The 26839-nt window shown below is 36.2% G+C and overlaps 1 protein-coding gene across 12 annotated transcripts in view; it reads left to right on the top strand.

Annotated features, from left to right (window-relative positions):
* The window catches only part of BCAS3 (BCAS3 microtubule associated cell migration factor), a 373998-nt gene that overhangs the window by 78871 nt on the left and 268288 nt on the right, over window positions 1–26839 (top strand). For all 12 annotated transcript variants that reach the window (XR_011326035.1, XM_069790965.1, XM_069790971.1 and 9 more), the window contains exon 13: window positions 9688–9781. Coding sequence is in view for 11 of the 12 variants with exons in the window: in XM_069790965.1 (XP_069647066.1) it covers window positions 9688–9781 (94 nt within the window). In the remaining variant the exon portion in view is untranslated. The remainder of the gene's footprint in view (window positions 1–9687; window positions 9782–26839) is intronic.

Raw genomic sequence — 26839 nt, forward strand, 5'->3', positions numbered from 1 at the left:
GAATTCCAGTGTAAAAAAGATGATGAGTGAAATTGGATATGAAGTATAAAAGCTTATAATTTTACATAAATTTCAAAACTAAAATGTAATCGAGCATGATGCTGTTTTGTGAGGCGTAAGTACTGTTTTACTAATAACTTACAGTACAGTGAGTCAGGCAAAATCATTTATTGAAAAATCCATACCATTATCACACAAACTTTAAATTGGTGTGTTGTAGTGTCTTTATGATGGAGAAAGATATCCATGTCTCGTTTTTTCTACCAATCATTTCATTTTTAAGTGTCTGGTCCTGGAATCAGTGTATATGCAGGACTCCTACAGACTTCATTATTCTGTAACTATTTTGTAAATTTTTTTTCCTAAAGTTCACATTTCTTGAATTTAAAAAAGAAAAACCAATTTTTTTTCCTGTTTTCCCCTATCTTTATGATGCTTATTGCAGGTAAGTTAGTAAGGTATTAATAACAAATGAGTAGTCAAGTTATTTTCTTTTCTTACCTGATAGGAAAATAAAATGTTTTACTTGAAAACAAACAAACAAACAAACAAATCTAATAAAAAAAACAGTATGCAGTTTGAGCTGTAGTTGTTCCTGAAAATTAGCTTAGAAGTACTTAGCCAAGTGACATTACATTGAAAAGGCATTCTTCATATAACATTAGAGGCCTTTTCCTGCAAAATTAAAATAAAAGAAAAAGAAAAAAAAAAAGGTAGAGTATGGAAAAAAGAACATATATTACTTAAGATCTTAGAGTCTGGTCTTAAAATAAGTTTGTTGACTATTGGGGTTTGTTTTTATTTCCTGGAAAAAAAGGTCTTTTTGTTCCTCGTATACTGACAAGAAAAGAAAAGAAAAATTTTGCTTCATAAATTTCTCATGAAGCCTTGTTTAATGCGGTCATTATTTCTGATGGGCATTGTCTGTGCTTTGATTCTTCTGCATAGGCCTAGGGAAAAAAAATGATATATCTTAGGTTTTTAAGTCGTGTTATGTATGATTTAGAGGTTTTATGAACTTGTCCTCTGACCTTAACAATAGTAGGGAGCTATCAAGCCTAAAGGGCACTATGGAAAAGTAGTTGTAAAAACGATAACGCTTGCCTTGTCCAAATACTGCTGCTGTAATATAAATAAGCCATCAGTTCTAGTAAAATAATTTTTGTCTTCAGTCTCTAGGGAAGGAGGCTCTAAGTTAGATATCCTAATTGTTTGTATGTCTTGCATTCATATTTTTGTGATCTGAATTTTTAAAATGCTATTAAATTAATAATTTATTATTTAATGAGACTTACTTTCAGAATTAGCATTATATTTTTTTCCAGGAAAAATAAAATAATCTTTCTTCTGGATTGTTAGGTTTGCATGGTACAGAAGACTTGTTAACAGTCTTTTCTTACTGAAGTGCGCATCTAGCAAAAAGAAAGTTGATTAAAAATAAATACACTTTGTACATGGTCTAAATAAAGACTGTCATTCAACACTGCCCCAGTAAAGAACCTTCTAATGTAAGGGGTGTCGTGTGTGCTCACAATCCCCACTGAGTTCTTGTCCATCGCTCCAGCTGCATTTCCATTGCCAGGTGGAAACGTAAGTTTTTTGTGCACACAGCCTCATTTGAACGTGGTAGATTCTGAATTTGGCAGTTGTGTGAATTGACTTGTCCCAAGGAGCCTGGCAGGGATCCTGTGCTTGTGTGCTGGCAGAAGCAGGCAAGCCTGCAAGAAATGACATGCTAGTTTAGATAGCACGTATTTGTACTCGCTGGGTAGTCCTGGCTAGTTTTTATAGCATAATTGAACGAAGCTTCAGTTCAGGAAAGTGTTTTAGCAAGTCTGACCTTTAAACGACACGAGTAATCTCACTGAACTAAATGTGATTGCTCATCTACTTCAATACAAACTCATAGTTAAGCATCGTGCTGATTTGAAATCTGGATGACTGAGCTACATTTGATTCTTCCTCTTTGTATTAATTTCTGAAATTATTTTGCTCTTCTCTGGCAAATTGGTTTGCTGATAGCAGTCATCCAAACTACATTATTACTGACGCTTTGGTTGAAATAGAAGAGTGAGCGAGCAGATTGACTACTGCAGAGTGCAGCCTCAGCTGTGTTTCAGAGAAAGTAATTGCTGTACAGCACTGTAGAAATGCCTTGTATGGTTTAGTCTCAGTCTTCCTGATGCTGTGTGGCAGTGATTTTTCTAAAGTTACTGGTTTATCGTCCCATTTTTCAGATTCCAGGTGGGAAACAGGAGGTCTGGGTGGGTACAAAGAAACACTTTGTGGCATTCCTGCTTCCTCCTGTGCTGAAGATGCCTGTTTGGGGATATTTCATTTCTGCTGGGTGGGGATGCTGCTGGATGGCTATGCCCAGTACAAGCATCGGTCTTCCTAAACTGACTGGGAAACCACAAGAATTACTAATGCCTACCAAGCGTTTTCTAGACTGAATTAACAGTTTGAAAGCCTTGCATCCTTTTAATCAGAGATTTGTCTAGCAACTATGTAAATATATTTGTGTGTGCACGCATGGCTTTCAGAGGTTGTCAGGCTAATTGTGAACGAGGGGAGTTTCAGAAGCAGAAAGGAGTTATTTTCTTGTCATCAGCGGACTCCTAATGTAAAAAGAATACCTCACCTCCTTCAGGTCAATAAAATTTCGATCTACCTGCACAGTCTAACTAAGAATTTGGGTGTTGTAATGAAATAAAACAATTTCCAAGTAATAAAATACATCTTTAAGATAGCATATAGTAAAAAAAGGAAGAGATCTATTTTAAAAAGAGACAGAAAATGGAAGAAGACAGTAAATTTAAGGCAAGACAGCATGTTCTTTTGAAGGAGAAATAAGCACTTTTTTCAGTGGAGGAGCAGTTGTGTTGTTTGTTTTGTTTTTTAAATATAAATGTATATATAAAGGCTTGCAAAGTAATGATGCATGTGCTTGCCCACTTACTTTGAGCATAGCAAAACAGGTTTTAAAGATGGAGTTTGCTGCTCTCTGCATGTGTACGAACATATAGATTTATTTGCCAGTAGGACGATTAAGGAACATGTTTTGGACATAAGCCAGAAGGACTAACTGCAGGTTGTAAGTTTTCACTAATTTTCTATTGTATCTGCCATTTCAAAGATATCCAATATAAAGAATGTGAGATGGAACTCAATGCATTTCATGACATGTACTGTGCTACCATTGCAGAGGTTGAAATGCTAGCTTACCGCTGGAAAATATACAATTAAAGACCAAAGAAATCTTCTAATGTCATCTTGCAGGATTAAATCTGTGGGGAAAATATTTTTAATAAACCGTATGAACATAGATATTGTAGTAAAGTCTCATACCCAGCAGTTGTTGATATGATAGCTCCTATTTAAAAATTGGTGGTACTTTTAAGAAAATTTGAATTATGAAGTAATTAAATAAATGCTAAGGAATGTAGAATTATTGAAGTTGGCTGTCATGATATATTTGTAGAGGGAGTAAAAATAATTATTGAGATGCCCAAGTAACATTGTGGTAAACCAAAATATGTTAACAAGGTTGTGTGCTTGTTTAAACTTCCTTCTAATGAAGTGTTAGCAAACTTTTCAGTTAGATGTAATGACTATTTATTTGAATCTGTTAATTAGTTGAAATGGATAAAACTAAAGCTGTACAGATGTCCTCTTTTTCAGTAATTGGAATTAAATGTGTAAGATGTTAGTGGCTTGAGTTTTAAAGAAAAATTATTTTCTTTCGACCTTTGTTTCTGTATTCTTAATTAATTCATCAACTAGGCCACCCACATGTAGTCTGCAATAATGACCTTTCTCAAAAGTCGCCAGTTTTGTGACTGAATGTAAATCTGTTAAACATCTAACATTTAGTTGACAGAGAAATATGTGGTCATTTAAAAATACAAAACTTGATTCTTAGTGCTTTTGATAGAGTGACGTGATTGATGAGATATCATTGTGTTGCCTTCACAGATCATCCAAAACACATGAAAATATTTGAGGAAATATTTTAAAAATAACTTACAAAAATAAGATAACATGTTGATCTTTTTATGTTTTAAAATGTGATTGGTGCTTTTTTTCTGTTCCCTATTAACTTTTTATTGCATTAAAGAGGAATTTTCAGAAAAAAACTGCAGACTGCTGCAGTTTTGAAAGTTCATTTTCATTTGGTAAGCAGTTGATAACAATTGAACCAAATAAAGATGCTTATCGAGAGCAAGAATTTTTGTGAAACTTCAGTCTAAAGCAAAAAGAAGCTAAAAGAGTAAAGCGTATTCAATAATAAAACTTTTAACTACATATGTAATTCCACTGGTCATTAACACCAGTGCTTTTATTTACAAGAACAGCTTTCACAAATGCTAATTTGGTGTTCTAATGCTCATATATTTGGCATCAATTTTCTTCGCTTTTTATATCTACGTGTATTACAGAAGAATTCTTTTTATATATAAATATAAAAAGAGCAACAGGATTCCCTCAGAGCATAATACTGTCTGCCTTACTTTTATTAAAGGAGATCTGTTTTTTGTCAAGAAGACATTTTTGTCTCAGATAAATGGTTCAGGCTGAGCGCAAGGCTGTTTTGAGTTTATGCTGGATTCTATTAAAAGGAGTGCAGTAGTTAATGCCACAGATTTATCACTTTTAGCCCTTTTCCACTGATGTTTGACCTTAGCTGTAAGTTGGGGGAGGCTAATTGGGGGGGTCGGTATGGAGGGGGTTGTTTTTTGTGCATACGTCTTAGGAACTGAAGCGAACACTGCCCTAACTTCAGCTATTTAAATCAATGGAGATCTTAATAAGTATACATGCAAAGATCTATATATTATATAATATTCATATTTATAAATATTGCCAAACCTATTTGTTTTTATGATGATGGGATTGTTCTTTCTTAATTTTATTAAGAGAAGGACCTGCGTGATTAGATTTGTGTCCATTTTTATTTGTGTTACTTTCATGTTTTATTTAAAAACATGTCTCTACTGGGATAAGTGGTGTAATTTGCCTTTAAAGATTAAAATAATTGAAGTCATAATTACTAGTGGCTTCTGTTCAGCAGTATGGAAAATACAGCGAATGAATCAAAATATGGCATAGGAGGAAAAAAGCTTTGGCTTCAGCTATCTCTTGCCCTCAAAGCAAACACTGTTTTCTGATAGTAAATGTAATGATCCCCTAGGTGTTTTGTCTGCTTCTCTTTTAGAGTAAGATAAAGAGGACTTGATTCATCTTCGATCAACTACAGTGTTCTGTTGAACTTTAATGGGGCTGGCTTGGGAGAGCTGCAGCGTTGCCTCATCGTGTCCAGCTACAGATGGTGTTGGCTGGACAGCTTTTTTAAAAATGATGTTGCAGCTCTCTTGATAAGGTGCTATTTGGGCATCAGAAAGAGGCTGAGTGCTGGTTTACAAGGCCATCTTGGTAGAAGAGCCTCAGTGTTTCTTTCTTGTCCATTGTTTTTCTTAAAACGGTGTTTCTGTTTGTAATGGTAGGGAACTCTGCAAGGAAGGTACTGGAGCATCCTTATGAACCTCAGTGACTGTGCAATTATAAGAGTAATGCTAAGATTTATGAACCTTTTTCAATGAGAGACTTTGTAAGGTCTTTTAATAGTAGGTTAGAGGCCACTACCTTGGAGAAAGAAGCCTATTTGGGATGAAAAAAATTGCAGCCTTGGGATTCCTGTGGGCTTTGTATGCTCTCTGCATCGGGAAGCTGAATGAGCTGCTTCCTTCGAGCTTTTTGACAGCACTTGCATGCGTTATTAGGCAATTTGTACCACTGATTTGACTTCCAAGAAAAATTTCCAACTCTGCTCTTTTCAGTGGTAAGAAACCATAAACTGGCCGAAAGGAACCAGTTGTACAATGTCAGTATTGATTTAATGTGCCATTCGTTAGCCTACGGACATCGTTCTCTCCAGCACCTTTGCACATAGCGTCTTCCACTTCAGCCTTTGCAAGAAGTGGTTTCTAAAACTTGTGAAGCCTGTGTGGCGGAGGCCTCGAATACTTCTTCATTACTGTACAGCTCCAGTTTTCACCCTTGTCTGCACAAAATCTGTGCTATTTCATCTGTCCAAATTTATAGAAACCCTGTCGTACTGAGGCAGTTATATCCATTTAGAGCTCCAATACAGGAAATTATGTATTCCACTATAAAGCTTCTTGTGTTAATAGCATAATTTTGTCTTCCTTAAGTTCTACACTATGGTGAAATTCATCCTAGGATTTTAAAGCTATGCAAGCTCTAAATTGGCGTGCAAACCAGGCTTTTGTTTTGTGGCAGGTTTGGAAGGGATGTTTCCAAAGAGGGCTCCTCTTTGGTTGATGGTGTAGTTAGGTCAACTGCTGTAATTCCTTTGATTTTGATCCCCCCCCGCCCCTTTCCTTTGTAGTGTTGAAATTGTAAAAAGTGACGTATGTTTTCCCCAACTGTCCGCTGCAAAAGTGCAGGGAAAGGACATGACAAATCTTGCAGTGCGGCCTGAAGATTTACATACAAGTTGGTGATTTTTAAAAAAAGTACTTTTTTTCTCTGTTCCACAAGGATTTATTTTTTCATGTTGATTTAAAAAAAAATGAAGAACATTTTTTCAACTTCATCTTACCTTGCACAAGCAAGTGTTGTTTCTGTGTGCGTTTCATGAGCAAATATTTCCATTCTGTGGCCACAGTGGGTAGGGAGTGACAGATATCAGATGTCAAGAAAGGAGGTGGTGTGGCACCATCACAACCTGAGTTTCACATTCTCCGCTATCCAAGGATTTCCAAATTTTCGAGTAATGAAGGTGCTTTTGGGGTGGGGTGGGTTTTGGGGTTTTTTTTTTACTTTTTTTTTTTTTAATTATTTTTTTACTTGGCTAATGCAGGAGACTAACGTATTTTAGTTAGTGTCTGAAAGCTCTGTATGAGCCAGGCTTGGTGGCAGGCAGGGATCTTCAGCAATCCCAGGCTCACAGTGGCTTTTCTTTCTTTCTTTCTTGATGGGATGTTACGCCGATAAGTTGTTCTTCCTTGTATTTCTGTCACAAGCAATGGAATTGTATAACAGCCAAAATAAGGACTGCTTTGCTATACCTGAAAATCGGCCTTTACAGTGAAAAGTGAAGATTTTTAAAAACTCCTTTTAGATTAAACACAAAGGGTATTCTTCCAGGAAGATAATTTTAAGCAGTGATCGGGGAGGGGGGGGACCAAAACATTTCAAAGCATGGAATCAGTTAGCATAGCATACAAATAATAGATTTGGGCTTTATTGTATTCTCAGATTGGTATGTCTGAGGTGCTTCACAATTTGTAATGTGAAATTTTTGCCTTGTATCGTATTTCCAGAGGAGAAAGGTCATCTTACCATCCAGAGTGTTCCTTGTCTGTTGAATAGGGGTTTTATGTTGTGGGGATGGTAACAGGGGTGCATTTATCATTAGCTGTTTGTTTTGTTTGGTTGTTTGTTTTTTTTGGTTTGTTTTGTTGTTTTTTTTTTTTAAAAAGCCATGCTGAATTAATCCAGTTTACAGTCTGTAGAAGATGATGCATGTGAAATATGCTATATAACTGGTTTTAGCAATGATTTAGATACTGTTGATACCTACACATTTCTAGATTAAATATTTTTGTTTCACAGAGTAGATTTTAAAAAACTTTCTATTTCTTTTGTAAAGCTAGTTTACAGTGTTACTTTATCAATATTTTGTATCTTTAATTAGAGCGAAATGTTTAGGATAAGACCAAGTTACATCTTTTCACAGCTTCCACTTTTAGGTACAGGAGTTATTTAGTGCAGTTTATATAGGCTGAGAAAAGAACACTGTTTCTTTGAAAAGCTCTTAGGAAGATCTCCAGACCCTTTGGTTAGTGGTTCTGGAATAAGCACGAAATGCTGACAACGGAAAGCAAAACCATAATTGTGCTTATGTGACAGTGCCAAGTAATTTGAACATTTAAAGTAAGTCAGGCGCAGGCCTCTTCATCCATATTACGTGACTTCTTTAAACATTTAAAGATGATTTCTCTTTTTGAAGCATAAAAATATCTTCAAATTATTCTGATATGTTAGGAATAGGAAGTATTAAAAACCTTTCAGATTATCTTGGAAGCAGCGGACAAATTATTCTGAACTTGAAATGGGAAATTTTGCACTATCTTATTAAGAAGGTGGGTTTTGCTTACCACAGAAACCCTTTTATTAAGTCCTCTTCTGACAGATCTTTCTCATTGTTTTACTTAATTTAGTCTTTTAACGTGATACAACCAAGGAGTAAAATACTTTTACAGCTCTTGCACATGTTTTATCCACACATCTTTTGGTTCTCTTCTATAAATCAAAGAACATCTTTTCCTTTTCATATAATTAGACCTTGATAATACTGTGTGTCCTTTTGGAGGTCCTTTTGTATGTCTTCACAATCAGCTTTAGTTTTGACTGGCCGAAGTAGTTCTATGAACTTCAAATAGCCTTTTGTTTAAAAAACCCAAAAGCTCATCCTTTGACCCTTTCTCCAGAAGATGTTGCGCAACACAGATCTCGGTCCAGATATTTCCCTTTCTGCTTAATTTCCCTCTGTTGTGAAAACTCTCTCCTACCTTTTAATGGCTTTTTTGTTCATACGAAGGTATTTTATGACAGCATGATTTTTTTGAAGGGGTTTTGATTAACAGCCTTTTTAATACTGTTATTTAACATCCATTGAAGCAGTTTCAAGATGGAGAAGATTCTTATTAGCTGCATATTTTGTAGTGCAGCTGCTTCTCATACACACTCCCAGTCCTTAGCATTTCTTGCGCCATTTGGAAATCCAGATACCTCAAGTCTGTCACCACTTATTAGCAGCATGCAAGCGTAGTGTTCCTACTTACGCAACTGGTGGAAAGCAAACCCACTTTCTTTGACTGGTTTTTTCGGTCCTTTTTTCCACTCGTTTGCCATGTATACTTTGAATCCTCCCAAGGAAAATGCTGATTTATGTAATGGTTAAATACCCCCTTTTCTTCTAAAAACTCTATGCTACCTCTTGTTTTTCTTTCTATTATGTGATTTTTTTTTTGTTATTGCTTGGAGAAAATTATGTGTTGTTTACAGTTAAAGAATGGTGTATGCTCTTCAGTGCAATTACACTGATCCTCCTTACATTAGTCCAACTGCACGCTGCTGCTGAGTCTGGTGGAATGAGAGCTCCTGTCCACAGGAGAGCTGAATCAGGAGGAGAGCTCCTGTCACAAATTTACGAGTGATAGGCCCTCTCGATTATAGACGTACAGAGAGATCACAACCCTTGCTTCAGCCAACGGCAGTGGAAACCTTCACGTAGCTTACTGGTGCACTGCATGCAGACCTCTTTTCTAATAAGCTTCTATGCAGCCATTAATACTTTATGTAGCAAACCAGTGGTATTTTCCCCATTTTGCCTTATCTGAATAGGATAAATAAATAAGGAATCCGGGTATAAAGTGCATAAACCTTTCTAGTTAATAGCAGGTTTTTGAGCATGTCTCGTATCTCTTTTATCTGAAAAAAATCACAGGAGGTTGTTTGTGTTTAGTTCACGTGCAGTTTTATTTCTAATTCATACCACTGTGTATATCTTAAAACAATTCCTGTATCAGTAAGTTGGTGTGTTCTTTTAGGTGTGTTTTTATTTTCTAACCTTACTTTGTCTCTATTAATATTATGCAGGTACTTGTCAGTGAGGACTCTGATAGTGATGGTATTGTGGCCCACTTTCCTGCGCATGAAAAGCCTATTTGCTGCATGGCTTTTAACCCTAGTGGTAAGTTATTTTACTCTTTTAATGTGATAGTTGTAAACAAGATGAAGACAGTGAAATATTATAGGTATGTGTTCCATTGCTTTGGAGGAATTGCAGATACCATTGTGAAACATGCAAGTATCTACTCACTGCTACTAGGATTTTACCTGCTTTGTTGAGTGTTGAATGTGTCATACACTGGTTAATTTGTCTTTTCTGGAAATTTCAAACTTAAGCAACTGTTATACTACCGTATATGTGAGAAGATCCAGTCTACCGCTTCAAATGTAGCAGAAGTACTAAGGAATTCTTTTCTTTTGGGTATCCTGCCAGCCAGGTATCTAGATGTTCTGATACGCAGGTATCCAGAGGATCAGCTCATGTATTAAATTGTACTCCTCCATAAATATGAAAATAAAATGAGTCGTTTCACTGGCACTGTTTTTTTGGAGTATCTTATGCTGCCATTATGTGTTTTGTTGATGAAGAGCTTGTGATTCTACCCTCTCTCCTGAGTTAAATCAATGGTAATCTGAAAATACTTGTAAGAAACTCCTCAAAAGTACCTGTTCCTCTCCTTCCTCTTTATAAATGAACAATGACTGTGGACAGCAGAAAACCACAAATTTGTCTATTAATAAATCTTATTAATTTGATAATTGACATGTTTACTACTTCATCTGAGGACAGCAAAAAAAAAAGTTTTGGTTGATTGCAGTAGTAGTCAGTGAAATGGCCAGTGAATCAACAGCTTCCACTTGCCTAAATTAACGGTTTCTAAAATGTAGCAAATGCCATGAAGATCTTGAGGATGAAGTAACATTTCAAAGAATAAAACTAAATGTCTGTCATTTATGTTTTCACTTTTACTGACCAGTTGGTCTTATTCTGACATCCCATCTGTTATGTCAGAACTCTTTAGTAGTGGTGTGCGGTTCACAGCATTTTCACTGTGATTTTTTGACATAAAAAACTGTGTTCTCATCTGGCTGAATTTTCTTCTGATACTTAAGAGAATTTTTTGTGGAACTCTGCGCATTTAACTGAGAATCAACTATGCCAATTCCAGAACAGTAATATTTTTGCTTTGTACTCTGGTAGAAAGATAATACCTAGAGTTGAGCAATGCTAATTAAGTGAAATAAATACAGATGCTTAAATTAGAATGCTTTATAAATATTAATGAAATGCATCCTTAAGACAATTTTTATGAATGTATAAATTTAAGGGAAACAATGTTTATGCAAAAACTAATTAACTTATTATTTTTTAAATTGAAGGACATATGTGCATATTATTGGATTACTTGTAGTATAATTGAGTTCTTTTGGTTTGCTCGGGTACTAAAATTACAATCCTTTGTATATGATACAGCAGACTGTTACCTTAGATCTAATGGTGCAATAAGATACTTAATGGCAAAATGCTTTTACTAATCGGTGTTATTTTTGACTGATTGCAAATTATGTGTTTTATGAGATATTTGCAGGAGGGATGATTCACAGCAAGGTATTGAATCATACTGCATGTTCTGAGTACTGCAATATCAGAACGGTTGAAAATTATTACCTCAGCTGCCTACAGTATGAAAGCAGCACTTAACACAGGATTCTGTATTCTTTATTTAACATCAAGACAGAATTTTGTTTGAAGCCAGTGTTGCAAGTAAAATCAACTTAATCCATTATGTAGTGGTGTATTGCGAATCAAGCTGATCTCATTACAAAGTAGAACAAAACAAGAGGTGGCTTTTGATACTGTCTTCATCTATTGGCTAATTGTAGTGAAAAACCACTTTTACTCGTAATTTCAAGCAGTGTCTGCAATGCTGCACTAGAACATAGCAACTGCAAACTTTTACTATAAAGGCAAATAGGGAACACTGATCTGTTTCAGTGAGCTATTTTATTCTCTATGGCTGATTAAATAGCTTAATTTCATCATGTCTCATCCCAAGGGCCCGTGAGCTCCACAGGTACTCAGGTCTGTAAAAACTTACAGGATTGTGGTTGAAAAAAATCTAAAAACAAAGCCACCCCTGAAAGTCAATGGATATGGAAGGTGGATATGTATGATTTTTCTGTACTAAACCAGTAGAACAGTGCCACAGCCACTTTAAGCTGTATTTTAAAGGTATCAGTTGCCAGTAAGATACATTTTTTGGGCTTCTGCTCTTTATGTTTTCATACTGAACAAGGAGCTTGCTAGGGTTAAGTTAATCATTATAAAATAACAGTACAGAATTTATGGGTATTGTTGTGAGAATAGCTCCTCATAATACATTGTTTCACAGTAGGATTATCAGAAAACAATCCAATGGGAAGGAAAGAGACTCACTAATGTCAGTAAATGGTTTTCCCTAATCTTTCTTTCTGAAACCAAGAAGAAATCCTTTACTGCATTTACAGTGTCCAAGTTATGTTAAGTTATTACTTTCCTGATTGAAAGTCTGTTGCAAACAATGGCAGGACTCTTGCTGATAAGGTCTGTGTCTTTTTTTGTTGGCTTGTTTGTTGGTTTGTTTGGTTTTTGTTTTGCTTTGGTTTTGAGGCTTTGGGGGTTGTTTTTTCCTCCCAGCAAGGTAAATAATCTATGTGGAGTTCTGAGCTGGGTTCGTTGGCAAGGAGAGCTTGCTGTACACACAACCTTTTACATTAGGTGTGTTATAAGGCAAAATCATGAAAGAACAAGCAGGGGTGTCTCTGCGTAGCATTTCACTGTGCTGTGTAGACATTTCTGTATTCACTTTTGGTGGCATTAGATCTACCTTTTGTTTAAATTAAAGGCAAATCTATTGAATTTTTTTTTCTTTTTTGTTTTTGAGGTATTCAAAGAAAAGAAACTTGGCATACAGTTAGCTTTTTTTTGGTATTAGATCTATGGCTACTATGAAAATCTGGTTGAATAATAAAATAACGAACTTGAAATATCATTTTTGAGCATACTTAGGGGGCACCATAGGTTTTTTTTTTTAATGCTGCCTAGCATGTCCCTATATACCTTTTCCAGACCCTTATGTTAAAAGCTTGCTTCTGAGTCAGTTGATTTTAGGGAGACTGTAAAAGTCTCAGTCTAAGACATATAGCAAATCATGTTTAACATTAGAAAGAAGAAAAAAAACCCAAAACCATAAAGGAGAAAAACTGCAGTTCCTGGTAGTTTAGGTTTGCTCTGTGTTTTTTTGCCTGTGTACATCAAATTTTAGTTTTAAAAAAAAGTTTTGATGGTTTACTATGGGGAGTGGGTTACTGGGGGTTTTTGGGGGGGTGCAATGGGGGTGGAGCGGAGGGAAGGGGAGGGCAGGGTTTGTACTGCAGCTGAAAATTTGTGGCCAGGCATCTCATCCACAAAATCCCTTAGTCCTATGGAATTTCTAAAAGCTGGGTCCTTGCGTATATTGTTACTGCCTCTCCCCTTAACATTTTTCATTTTAATAGGTAAGATATGTAGTAGTTCAATAAAAGTGAAAAAGAACTGGTCCTTCTTTGCCATTTGTTGCTGATTGACTCTTTGGGAAACAGACATCAAATGCTAACTGGGTCCTTATTCTAGTGGTAAAAATAAAAATTATGATGTGAGCCTCCTTAATCTGTTCTCTTAGCCAGTTGTGTTGTCAGCTTTGCTGACGGTGTTTCTTCTGGCTGGTGGGCACACTTCCTATATAACGTTCTTGTTCTGGTTTTGGAAGTGTGCTTAGTAAAGTTTTAAGTTCAGGTGACTTGGCACTGTTACTTGTTTCCTTTTTTCTTTTTAATTGGTAGAATATGAGTATTTCATGTATTGTTTTCTTCCATAGGAAACTGACACAGTGTTGCGATACACTATTATTTGTCAACATCATGGTTTATTTATATAATGCCATATATGCCAGCGGCTGCTTTTGTGACTTACATGAAGATAAGGCCCCTCTTCTGAAGCACTCATATTTTGATTTTTTTTTAGTTTGTTTTAGACATCCATCCAATATTGAACAAATTAAATGAATGTTACAGTAATAATTTAGCATTGCCAAGTGCCATGGAAGAGATGCTGCGTATTTACAGGAAAAAGGGATCTGATTTTGCAATATAGTCACTTGATAAGTATTGCATACACATGGTATTTATTTATTTTTTACCACAACCCCTTCCCATGAAGTGATGCTTGCACCACAGTATGTGGCAGGGATACTTGCATGTAAGAGGAAGGAGCTGTGGGGCCCTGGTGCAGGTGATGACCAGAAATGGGCTTCTGCCAGCAGAATAATTCACGCAGCTTGAAAATGGCCAACAAGCCAGATGAATTTTGCGGGGAGCCGTCGCTGGTAGACCATAAGCTGGGCGCTGCAGATACACAGGGTTTTTCGAGTGGCAGTCACTGGATGTCTGTCGCTGATAGGGAGAAAAATAGTATTTCTTCAATCTAATTGGGAAGGATCCACATCTAAGAAGGAAGTCACATCTCTTAAGCATACAGAAACCATTGCGAGGGAAGTGAGCTGCGTTCTGAGAATATTTAGTTCATATTTGAACAGCCATCTGATCGTCTGTGCAAAGCAGCTGCTGCAGAGTGAAGAGCACCATGTCCACTCTTTCATTTCTGAACAAAGGAAGGCAGCTTCTAACTTTTCGGAAGACTTCAAGCCTTTTATTAAAACTTTTCAAGACGAGAATAAATAATACAAGGAAGTGAAGTAATATTAATAGACTGGGGACTTTATTAATGTACCTCTGGCATGTATATTGATGTAGTGGAAACAAGAGGCTTCTACTTACAAAGAGACTCTAAGAACAGTTACTTTAATTCACTTATTAAATGAAAATCACATTAAGCTTTTGTGTGGATGCTTTTACTTAGCGTTAACATTAGCTCGATTCATTTTAGCTTGAATATTCAGTTTTGGATGAATGGAACGCCACCTTATTGTGGACAGAGCATCGAGACAAAAATTTAGTGCTGCTTCCTAATTCACTTTAGGTAATTCAGATAAATTTTTCAGACTGCATCTGTGTAGATATGCTCCCAAACCTGCACGTCATATTTTTCCTGGTTATATTTTTGTTCTGAAGAAAATCTTGATACCTTTAGATGAGGTCCAGGAACAAGGTTTGTCTTTTATAGGATTGTAGTCAATACATCTTGGCCACGCAAAAATAATCTAGGATGTTGTTAGTTATACTGAGTAGCATATAATGTCATCTGCATTATTTACTTTTTTTGATGAACATGTGTGCTCTGTTACTGTTGTTTACAGGACAACATAGCCTTCCATCATTTCTTGGAATGGTGATTTGGCCTGTTTCATGCTATAAAAATGTAAGATATTTAGAAATGTCAGTTATGTACAACCAGTAATGATTTTCTGTTATATAATGTAAAACAGCAGTATTGACACTAAAGTCTGTATTTATTATGGTTGAATTTTTACCATAATTAAAATGTAGCCAGGATAGAAAATTTTGGTAAATACTTTCTTGGTTATGAAGATGTTTTTCTGTCAATGCAGCATTATGCATGAATTTGTCATTAAGAGGCTTTAAACTTTTGTATGTATATAATATTTATATATTTTTATATTTTAAATATATATTATATATTTAGATAACAAAAACCCCAGAAACCCCAGGTACAAACCATTTGCAGAATGTCATAGTTATTATAGTATCGCAGGAGAATCCTGTCTGCTGCATAATGTAAATCAACAAGAGCTTCTTATGTAAACTCTGGATCAAGGTACCCTGGACTAAATTTTGGACAAAAGGAAGGAATACACCATAGGGGGTTACTTAAATTAAGATGTCTACAGAAAAACCTCCAAGCTTTCAACGTGTCGACGATAATCTGCCAGGAATTGTAAGTGTATGCAGGGTCTGAAATGGAGAGAGGGAAGGGAAGGGATTAAATGTTACCAATTAGAATCAGTTGCTCAATGGTAAACTGGATTAGTCTAAACTAGAGAGTGTCTAGACTGGAGACTAAAGGAACCATACAAACATCCTCGTTTTCATTATGTTGTATTAGACGCTGTGATTTAGAAAGGAGGAAAAAACCTCACCAATTCTGATGTCAGCCGTAGTCCATTAAAACTAATTCACTTTGTTCCTTCTTCCATCGTAGACATGGAGATGATTGCTAGTCGCTGTTGTTAAAGGCAATAAATACACTGGGCTACATAGACCTCTGGCATGATCTGTTATGGAAATTCTGTGTACGGCTTCATTCAAATGTTTTGTTTTATTGCTATTCCTTTTAATATTGGTCCAAAGTATTCACTGTTTTACTTTCATGTAGGGTCTTGGGACTCAAGCAAAGTTGTGGATGCAAATATCCTGAATGGAGATGGTACTGAGAATTAAGACTTTCGTGTGATTTCGGAGGCATTAGGTCTGCTTGCCGTTTTTTTTTTTTTTTTTTTTTAAGACATTGCTATATAAAGTTCTAAGGGTGTGTATTATTTGGAAGTTGGATTTCCACATGTTTAAAAAAATGGTTACTGATTTTCATTTTTTAATGAAAATACACCCACCACCACTCCCCTCCCCCCTCCCCCCTTGCAGAGGAAACAAAGTGTTTACTTTTGGAAGGCTGTGAGGTGATATTTATCTTTCCACATACTAAACCTCCAAACCTGAAAACTGAGAAGAGGAGGACATTACATATTTGAAAAACACACCAATGTGCTATATTTTTTTTGCAAAATATAATTATCTGTATTTTCCTCCATACTCAGGGAATATATTCCAAAACAAATTGGAAATTCTGGCTTTCTTAGTATCCTAATTTTTAATCATCTGATTCTTTATTTGTATCTACAGTTTTAAAAGGATGTGGCCTCTTTTCCCCTTTTCTAAATAGATTTCTTTCAAGTATGTTCAGGTTCCTGATTCTCTGTCTAATTAGTATTTTTAATCCTGTGCATTCAGGAAAGGTATTTTCACTGATTGTTATAAAGACATATTAAAAAAATAATATTTTTGTTTTTAAAGATATACGAGTAAGTTTTGGGAAGTCCATAGAACAGCATAAGTTTTGTGTTTCCCTCCTCTGTATCTAGTTATTTCATGTCATTTTGTAATGCATTTCTAAATAGTTTCTAAAACGTTATTCTTCTCGTCACTGGATATATTTAAATGGGCTCTGGACTGACACACATACAAACATGTATTATACATACACAAAAAAAATTCTGTTCCTCTTGTGTGTGAGGAAGATTATGGAAAAATTATACAAATGCTATCCATTGCTAGTACGTGTTCTAATGAGAAACCACCAGCAAATAGTTAGCCATTGTTTGCAGACCGCATCTCAAAGGAAAAGTTAAAAATACAGTAAAATTTACATGACGGAATAACACTGCAAAATGAACTCAAAAGAAAATACTGCTTGCTTGACGAGCTGGCATGCAAGCTGTGGTGTATGGCTTCTATTCATAGAAGTGAAATTAAAGGATGCAGTTAAACACAGTTGTGAAACGTCCAGTCCAACAGCTGCATTTAGTTTGTTTTTCAATTTCTCATTGCCTTTCTTGTTTATTAGCTGTGACTCTGAGGTCAGAATTAAAACAAATATTTTAATGGCAGCATTTATGATGTTGGCAGGGAGCGCTACGGCTTAGTCCTGCGAGTTGGACAAGACTCGCGATGGGTGGTGTGAGGTAGTCCCTTCAGACCTGGAACGGAGTCACGATTGGTGAGACTTTTCAAAGTATCGTGTCTGTAAATCACACAACTGATAAGCATCGTGGAATCTGCTTTTTAGTTCTGCTAGCAAACTGGACATGCTTAAAGGATCTTAGTTTTAGGAGGCCAGAAGGGAGGATCCTTTTATAGATTTTTTAACATGGTAAAAACGAACAGAATCCCTCTCTTCATTATGACAGATCTAAGGTATAAAGGCCTTTATGAACTGTGATAATTAAAACCAACTTGTGTGTAAATTATACACATCTATTCATACTAGAGAAATTGTTATACATGCTTTTAAGAGTAATTTTAGAGTCTATGGGGCCGTAGTTTTATTTTAGTAAATTGTCTTTACTTCACCACATTTAAAAGCAAATTATAGACGTTTTATTTGTGCTAAAGCTGAATATTAGTTGCTAAATACGTTGTTGTCCACACTTGTGCAAGTTCTGTACAGCCATAGATAATACAATAAAAATAGAATCCATAAGGAAGGAAATAAGATCAGTGTTTCAGAAATCAGTTCCAGACAGATTTTTACCTTATATTTACCATTTCTATTAGCTAAATTTCATGATAAACTGTAAGTTTCCCCTCCACCCTCTATGAAAACAGAAAACTTTATAGACACACCAAGCTTAATTAAGTTTTATAATCAGTGAAGCTAAAAGTATCAATTTTTTTAAAACTTTTTCTTTACATGTGCAATGTATGTATTTTTAATATATAGACATTTCTTACTAGTATTTCAAAGAAGGTAAAAAGTAAATTATTTGCATTTTGAAAGTTACATAGCTCAAGGGTTTATTACAGATTACACAGCGATAGAAGTTACAGAATTTCTTGTTCACCTTCCTCCTAATCCTAAGACTTTAAATGATGCTGGGCTGTTAAATGTGACAGGAAACAGTTGGTTCAGCCTTTCAATCTAGACCAGCTGCTCATCTTGCTTTAGCAAATATTATCAACAGGCCTGGAAATAAACAACCCCCTTTTTTTTAATTCTGTCTGTACCTTTATTATTTTTTTTAAGGCAAAAATATATTGCCTACAGTAACATATTCTGTCTTCAAAATGTGGCTCATGTGGGACAGAATTTTTGAGAAGACCAGCTGAAAAAGGAACTCATTTCTCAGTATTTGGAGTCAGTATTGTAGCTGACCCATGCATTCTGTTTATTTGGTATGGTTTAGTGTCATAAACTTGGGATTTTCTAGGGTTTATAGAAATATGAAGCACAAGGTTGAATATCCTTTTTTAGGTTAACTTGAGTTATTGATTGGCCTAGGTTTGACACAACAAATAAATGCGTGTTTTACCAAAGGCTGCCTTTTCCTAGAGATACTGAAGGAGAAAAGAAAGTTGAATTGTGTATAAAGGCGTAACTAATACATCACAGTTTTTGCTTTCCATGTTTGAGATTTTGATTCCAATAAAAACAGTGAAGATACTGATAGAATCCAGTTTTTAGATGGAAATAATGTATTTAGTGTTTGTAAAACTTCTGTTTGCCTAAGAAAGTGCTTTCTAGTTAAGGAGATTTTTGTCACTGGTACCTAGATGTTCTCCAACAGTAAAGTTTTTAGCTAACAAATGTGTGACTAAACTTTGCTGGTTTCTTTTCTTTTCATTTCTAGGAGAGTATTTGATAATCCATTGTAAGTATTCCAATTAAACCCAAAATTTACTGTATGTCAGAATTATTGATCATTGCACAGGTTAATCGTGTTTTTTGGCAAGCTTTTTGTATGATATATGAATGAGAGCTGTGGTTCATAGGTTAAATTTTAGATGGTTGGTGACAGTTTTAATGAATGCTTTAAAGTCGTATTCATTTTATTGTCTCTAACATAATTTCATTCTGTGCAATTCACTAGTTAATGGATAGTCTGTTCATTTGTCTAGTGCATGGGTCAGTAAGTTTCCTTCTCCTTTCCCTGTAGAGGGGAGGAAGGGCCAGATCCTCTCTAGCTCGCAAAGGAAGGTATGTTTTATATCACTTGCTCTCCCTGACATACACATTGTGGGATCACAGTTCTAAAAGCAGTCCCACAAATTAAGGGTGCTGCAGGAATGCACGCAGGCAGCGTATGCTCCTATGTGCTCTACGTGTATGTGCTGCCTTCCCACCCAAGCAACACTAGCTTTTTTTTTTTAACAATACCATCTTCGTAAGACAGATGGGAAGTTACAGCCTACTTGTATTTTACACTGGTCTATGCCTTGGCATACGCTGCAGAAGGAGAATTTCCTATGAAAATTAGGTAGAAACACCATTTGTTGCCTGTTGCAGTTAATGTGTACATTTCAGCAGCCTAAGTTGTCTCAGTCGGGATTGTGGTGGAGTCAGTGGCGGTGAGGCAAGAAGAGAATGTGCTTTATAAAACTGAGAAATCTCCATGGGTTCTGACTGCCGGATTCATGCAGCAGTTCTGTAAGTGGGTGTTAGGGTGAATAACCTTGGTGTCTGAAGTAAAATCCCCCGCCTCCAGCTGAACTCTGGTAGCATTTTTCCAGTCAGTACGCTGTGTTTTTGCCAGGTTGCTGAGATACTTCTCAGCCCTTATAGAAATTTGAGACGGTTAATTTTTGTTCTTAAAGCTGCCACCATTCTTTACAAACATTTAGAGGGATGCCAGCTATCCACTGTTGGCGACTAATCACACGGCTATAGTTGATTTTATGTGTTCTTCTATGCCATTGAATCGGGATCATCTTACATGAGGAAAGAACAACTTTTGGCTTTTCCTGCGAAACAGAACCAGGCTATCCTTTGCTGAAGAGAAACTATATAAATCAGACCTTCACAGGACTAACATCTGTTGGTTTTAACCTTTACACAGAGGGGTACAGTGCAAGCTTCATACTCATTCCTGTAATGCTCTTCGGTCACAAGGTCTTAAGGATGCATATGTGTGAATAAGTGGAACATGAAAACACCTATATATGTCATTTTCACAATTTATAGATAAAGGGTAGAGAAATGAGCGCTAAATTTTAGATATGTCCACTAATTCTGAGTGTCTCGATATTCAAATGTCGAGTTTGATTTTGGAGGGTGTTAGGATATCCATTTCTGTTCTGTCCATCTTCAGTGTGAACTGCAGTGCTGCTCCTCCTCTGTAGTTCCACTTTCTGTAGAAGCCTCATTACGCAGCCTAACGTAGTGAACAATTCTGGAAGTTAGGCTGAGCTACTGAGGCAAGCAGAACAGGAAATTGTGCTTAGGTCTTAATTCCTCTTTTCACCTGTGAAAATTGGCAGTGCAGAATCTGAACCGGTCACAGCCTCCTGTTCTCTGCACAGGATTTCTAGCGTCCGTCCTGCCAAGGGTTTCAGAGGAGGTGGTCCAGGCGCTGCGGGCACTGTGGTTATAGCAGGCTGCCGTTCAGATGCGTGTGCCTTTTCCTTTCTCTCTTCTATGGTGTGTTTGGCACAGCCTTTGACGTGAATTCCTTCAAAAAGTCCTAGTTGCATAGTAACTGCAGTAGTACAAGCCAGTAATTTATTACAGGACTGCAGGACCTCCCAGTTTCAGATTTTGACTTTTGCTGTTGAGCTGGGACTAGCCGATTTGGACTTGGACTGTAGTGTTAGACGCTGCTGATGAGCAGCAGAGCTGTCATTTCTTTGCTCTTACTCCTTGTTACTGGGACCATACATACAAACTTATCTATTACTTATATTTGGTTTGGGAATCGGGTTAAGAGTAGAAGTTTGCACATCTATTTGAAGTTTGTTTAAATCTTATTCATCACTGTTACTGTAAGGTTTGTGCCTTGTTTCTCAGGCTGGGGAGGGAAGGCTTCATTGCCAAGAATTATATCTGCAAAAAATCCAGTAGGTGGCTGTGGGTAGCCAGGAAAGATGAGAATTATCCTGTATTTGAATTTTTTTTAGAGGTTGTGCTTCAACTGCCAATTTGTTAAGCCAATAACTAGACTCACAGCCTCTGAAAAGGACATTTTGTTACAAAAGCTTAGTGGTGGTCTTGTTTTGGGACAGTGTTTTTCAATAAAAGCTTTTCTCTACGCGTCTTAAATGTAGCCATAGAAGTGTTTGCCAGCCACAGGATTCTGTCGTGGCTTCTTACCGTTCTAGAGGGAGCAATAGAAGCAATATTTTTTCAGTGCAAGCCCTTAAAAACAAACTGAAAATAGGATAATTAAGTAAAACATAACTGTAGCAGTAGCTAAGTACACCTTAAATTTGGCAGTAGCACCAACTTTTAAATTGGTGGGGTGTGGAAGGTACATTCTGATATACATAAGTAATATGTATTACTTCCATATATTGTGTACATAAGCGTAAATTCATACAGCTACCTTGCAAGTTCAGAACAGGATGTGTTCTTGGATCCAGATAGCTTCGACAGAAGGCAGGAAAGATATAGGATGTAAGACTTGATCCTTACGGAGTTGAAGGGCAAGGTGGTAAGAAAGATTCCAAAGAAATAGGTTTAGAGAGGAAGAAAGGCGTTCTCAGTGAACAAGAAGTGGGAGACTTTTCAAGCCGTGGTAGTTGACTGACTGAATGGTGGCATAATTCCAGCAGCGCGAGGGAGAGGGGGTAGAAGAGAGGTTTGCAAACAGTAGAGAAAACAAAGAACAGAAATCAGAGCTATGGATATGATTTCAGTTTATTAGAAGAGGACAGGTTAAAAAGAAGGGTGTGTTGAAAATGAACTGTAGGAACTTCAAACTTTTAAATTAGGGATTGAAAGCTAATTTTAGGAAAATTGAAGGATTGAGAAGTTATCACTCACTCAAGTCACGCAGTAACTCGGTGCCAGAGAAGAGTGTTACATAGGATCCCTGATTCTTAATCCATTGCTGAAACCACTAAGTGACATGTCAAATTCAGTTCACTTCTATACTTTCATTTTGTTGTTGTTTAACTATGGTAATTTTAATGTCAAAGAGAGAAACTTCTTAACTAAGACAGTCAATTAGTAAATAGCTAAAACATGGTGCTGTTTTATAAGTATGTGGGGTTTTTTCTTCTAAATGTGGTAAATAAATGATCTGCTTTCCAGAAGTGTTACTCCTGCCAGCTTAGCAGCTGAGAGCTGTGAAGTGCAACACATCTAAAATTTTAAATAATTACGCTTCCTTGGCTACAAAAGAGCTTTTCCATCCATTAATAACAAGAAAATTAATGTTGGACCAGCAGTAAAACAGATTAAACTGTATGCCCCTTTGGATGCCTGACTGCACCTTTAACGGACCTGAAATTCCTCTGATTATTTAAATGCTCTATATTGAAATGTGATGGTGGCCTTGAGTTAATAGTTAAAGAGGTTTAAATTGGAATGTCTCTGCAGAAGTTTTTCCCATTGATCAGAGCAAGTGGGCAGAAAAATACCTTATTTGATTGTTGGGAAGCATTGATAGTGCTTCACAGATTAACAGAAATTTTTTTTGGTCTCTTTTTTCTACCTAAGGTGTACAGTCAGTCTTTTATTAAACATGTAGATTAGTTAAGGTTTGGAGATATCTTTTATAGTGGCAAGTGCTTTATAAGCTAATTTATTGCAGTACTGATATGGCTGCAACCAGCATTGCATCTGTGCTTGGACTTTTATAATGACTGCAACTTTCTGCTCCAGTTTGCAAGATTAATCTTGTTCTGGAACATCACCTTCCTGGATGTGTCATCTAGAGTAAAATCAGCTGTAATTATTTAATGACAGAATAATTTGTTGTTTTTTCTCTTTTTATTTTGACTTTTGTTTTTCAACTTGAATTACTGCCTTTGAAGACAAACGTATTAATATTAACGTCATGACATCATGTTTGATGAATTGCAATTACAAAGATTGTGTCTCTATATCACATATGCTGAGCCAGAAGGTGAGAAATAATTTGTGATCTGTAGCTTGCTAGCATTGCTTTATGGTTTGTTTGTGAAGGAAGAGTGTCAGCAGTGGAATTTCTTACCAGCAAAAGTGTAAATAAGAGGACTTTACAGAGAGAAGAAAATCTAGTCTGTTTTAACACGAAGTACGCTTTGAATGAGGACAAACAGATTATCTCCTCATTGTGATTAGCCGGGTTGAAATCAATGAGAATGCCCTTTTCATGAAATCATGTCGATGCTGTTTTCTTCTGTACTTTTTAATTCTGTTTGTGTACATTCTCCTTTTTTTTTTTTCCTTCAGTGCTTCCCCAGAGGAAACTGATTTTCATTTTACAGAAATACTTGCCTAAGTCTAGAGCATTTCCTACCTGAAGGTGGAAGACTTTAAGCTATACTGAAAATTTAGGAAATTCTTGATCATTTAAATTCTCTATCAAATAACTGCTACATTTTGGATAGCTATGGTTTAGATAAGTATTGTTTAAAACCAGTCTTAGGTAGAATCACTCTTTGTTTTCTGTGAGTTTAACCCTGGAAACACACTGAACAGTATCTTGAATCTGAGAGGAAAAGCATATGAAATCCTGCCATCAGTGCTATATAGCATCAAGTCATTTGGGTGGAAGAAATGTATTTAAGAAGGCCAGTATGGAAATTTGCAGTGCATGAATGATCCTATTTTTAAATTTCAGAAATATGTGATTATCAATAGCTTAAATTCATCACTACTTAACTTTTTAGAAAACATCCAGTTTCATATTTTTTCTAATCTAAGCGTTTAACCTATTGTCTCCAAAGAAATTTATCACCAAAGCAGAATTTAGTAGTAGTTAGTAGCAGAAGTTGCTAGTGGGTTTGAATAGAGCCCATTTTCTCTTTTGACGAGCTGATATTTGAGGAGGGGGAGAAGACAGGAAATGTTTCTCTGTCATCAAATTGATGTCTTCATGCAAATAAGGTATTGTACTGCTGGAGAAGTGTGATTAAATCATTGTGCTTCATCACCTACCTTTTGCTGCAGACAGAAGTCATATATAAATAATTGATTTCCATCTATGTACCATTTATAAGCTTTTTTCATTACTACCAAAAAGTCTTGCTTTGATAAAGAAGCCTTGAGGAGGATGGTCTTAGGCCTCCTATCTTTTTCAGTATGTCCTCTTTCTGTAATTTTTCTAACGGTTTCAGTAATTTTTGTAGTCTCCTATTCCTCGCTTCTAAGAGAAAGGAAATATTGGGGTCTTAGTTTCTTTAAGCATTAGAAATTTACAATTACCCTAATCTAACATTATCCATGGTCGCTTTTTACGCTACTGCAGAAAATTTCACAGTTTATTGAAGGATAGTTCTTTAGTCACCTTTTTGTGATCATCTTTTTATAGAAATTTTAGTCATCTGTCGATAGAAACTTTGCATTTTGTTAAAATCTGTCAAAATTGCAGGTAAATAAGGTGAGTCTTAATAGAATGCTGAATTTATTGAATAAGATTGTGGGCACACTTGTAAACGTTGATTTGTTCAGGTATCACTATTGCTGAATATGCTCTGTTTTCATGATAGATTTATAATTAATTCTAAAATATATTAAAATTATTATCAAAGCAGTCATTTAGCACAGCAGGCATTGTTAACTTCTTTTTGGATTAAAGATGCACAACTGTATGAAAAGAGTAAAATTATTTCCCATCTTGAAGTTAGTGGCAAAAGCTCTGTAGACTTCAGGGAGGTCAGGATTTTACCCTGTCTCTGTAACATTTACTTTATTGTCGTTCCAATGAAAAGAGAAAAGCATGATAACATGTTACAGCAGTAAAAATGTTTACTGCAATCTCCGCAACTAACAAACCCCAAAACACTAACGTAACGGTAGTGGCTATGGATTTGTATCCCTTTTGGAGCAGGGTTAAAAGAAAAGGGAGTCTGTTCCCTTTGATCTTTTGTCCTCATATTCTTAGCTGCCCTCAGTGTGCGTCCTTTAGTTATGGGAGGGAGAAGCCCATCCTGATAAAGTTCTAGTATTTATTGGGCCATCAGCTGTAGTCAGTTAGTGTTTGAAACTGGTAAATAGTTTTTTTAGTATATAAAGCATACCGTTGAGCCATCTGTTGGACATGGTAAATGTCTGACAGTTTCCATACATCCACCCCAAGCTCCAAATACTCAGATTAAATGTATAATTGTCCTCAGTGTGTTACAGTGTATAGAGATCTCCAGGGTACAGTCATAGATAATTATTTATTCACAAAATAGTTTTTTGTTTTTCTTCTCTTTCTTTTGATTTGCTGGGTTGTTGGTTGGGTTTTTTTAATATTTTTTAAAAAATATTTTGGATATCTTTATGTACTTGTGTTTATTTTGTGGTGAATTTTGTTGTTAAAATCAGGTTTTCCTTATTTAGCTAAGGTTGTTTTGGTTTTTTTTTTTTTAGACCAAATTTTGTAACTGTGGCATATGTGTTACACTTGGAAGTATACATGGGCTCAGTAGCACTAATATTTTGACTAGCATCAGCCTCAGAGAGGAGTTAAGTGAGTATAAATAAAGCTACTGTTCATAGGTCAGGTCATACGTTTCATAAAACCACGGTCCATATAAACTTTGTCACATCTTAACAAGATGCATGCGCGACTGCTTTTGTGAGAGAGCTGCAGTGAAGTAGAAATCTATACAATTAGCACGGAGGAGGTAGGAATGCTGAGAGAAATGCGGATGGACTGAATCAGGAGTGACTCTTAAGTTCAGCGTGGTTCCACTGAGCTCTCTGGTCCTGTAATTTGAAAACCTAAAAAGCATAATATTAGTGTTGCACGGTATCCGTGCTCATATTTAAAAAACAAAATCTGAGAAGTTGTTCATATTTTTTTATCGCAGTTCACGTAAATAGCGTATTTGTGCAATGGCTATACAGGTCTCTATATGGCTTTGCGTGCATGGGAATGTAAGAGTTGCATTCCTAAATTTAAGTATATCCATGAATATACGTTTCCTCCATGCAGATGTGTGCCTGCTTTCCTAACATTTGTGCCCTTGGAGTTTTTAAAACAAATCCAACACAGCTTGAACGTGTTGAGTTCTTCAGTGTGTAATTACAGAATGACATTGTTTTGGAAGGCGGAAAAACCTTCTGTTACTCTGGAAGATGGCATTACTTAAAGCGAAGTTACTCAAGAAACTTAAACCCAAGGTGAAATTGTGTCTACCTCATTTGTATGCATATAATAAACAACTATGCAATTAGATAGGTGTTATAAATAGGATGTGGTGGAGATGCTTAGGCTACTCAGGTTTCCTAGATTTTATAGCAAGTACCCAACCGAGATTTGCTGCTCTCTAATTTTGCCGTTTGGGCTAACCAGCTGACGCCTAGTTGAAAAGAGTTATGTTCCTACAAGGCCACAGAAGCCTTAGTATTCAGTCTCTGTCTCCTTCGGATTGCGGAGAACTCTGTGTACCATCAGCAACTTCAATCCCACCCTTTAGGCCAACCCTCATCTATCAAACCCGGGCTGAGAGCGAGCGAGAGGAAGCTCCCAGATAAACATACAGCAGCGCCTAAACT

This window comes from Haliaeetus albicilla, chromosome 9 (assembly GCF_947461875.1).
Source record: "Haliaeetus albicilla chromosome 9, bHalAlb1.1, whole genome shotgun sequence".
Lineage (NCBI taxonomy): Eukaryota > Metazoa > Chordata > Aves > Accipitriformes > Accipitridae > Haliaeetus > Haliaeetus albicilla.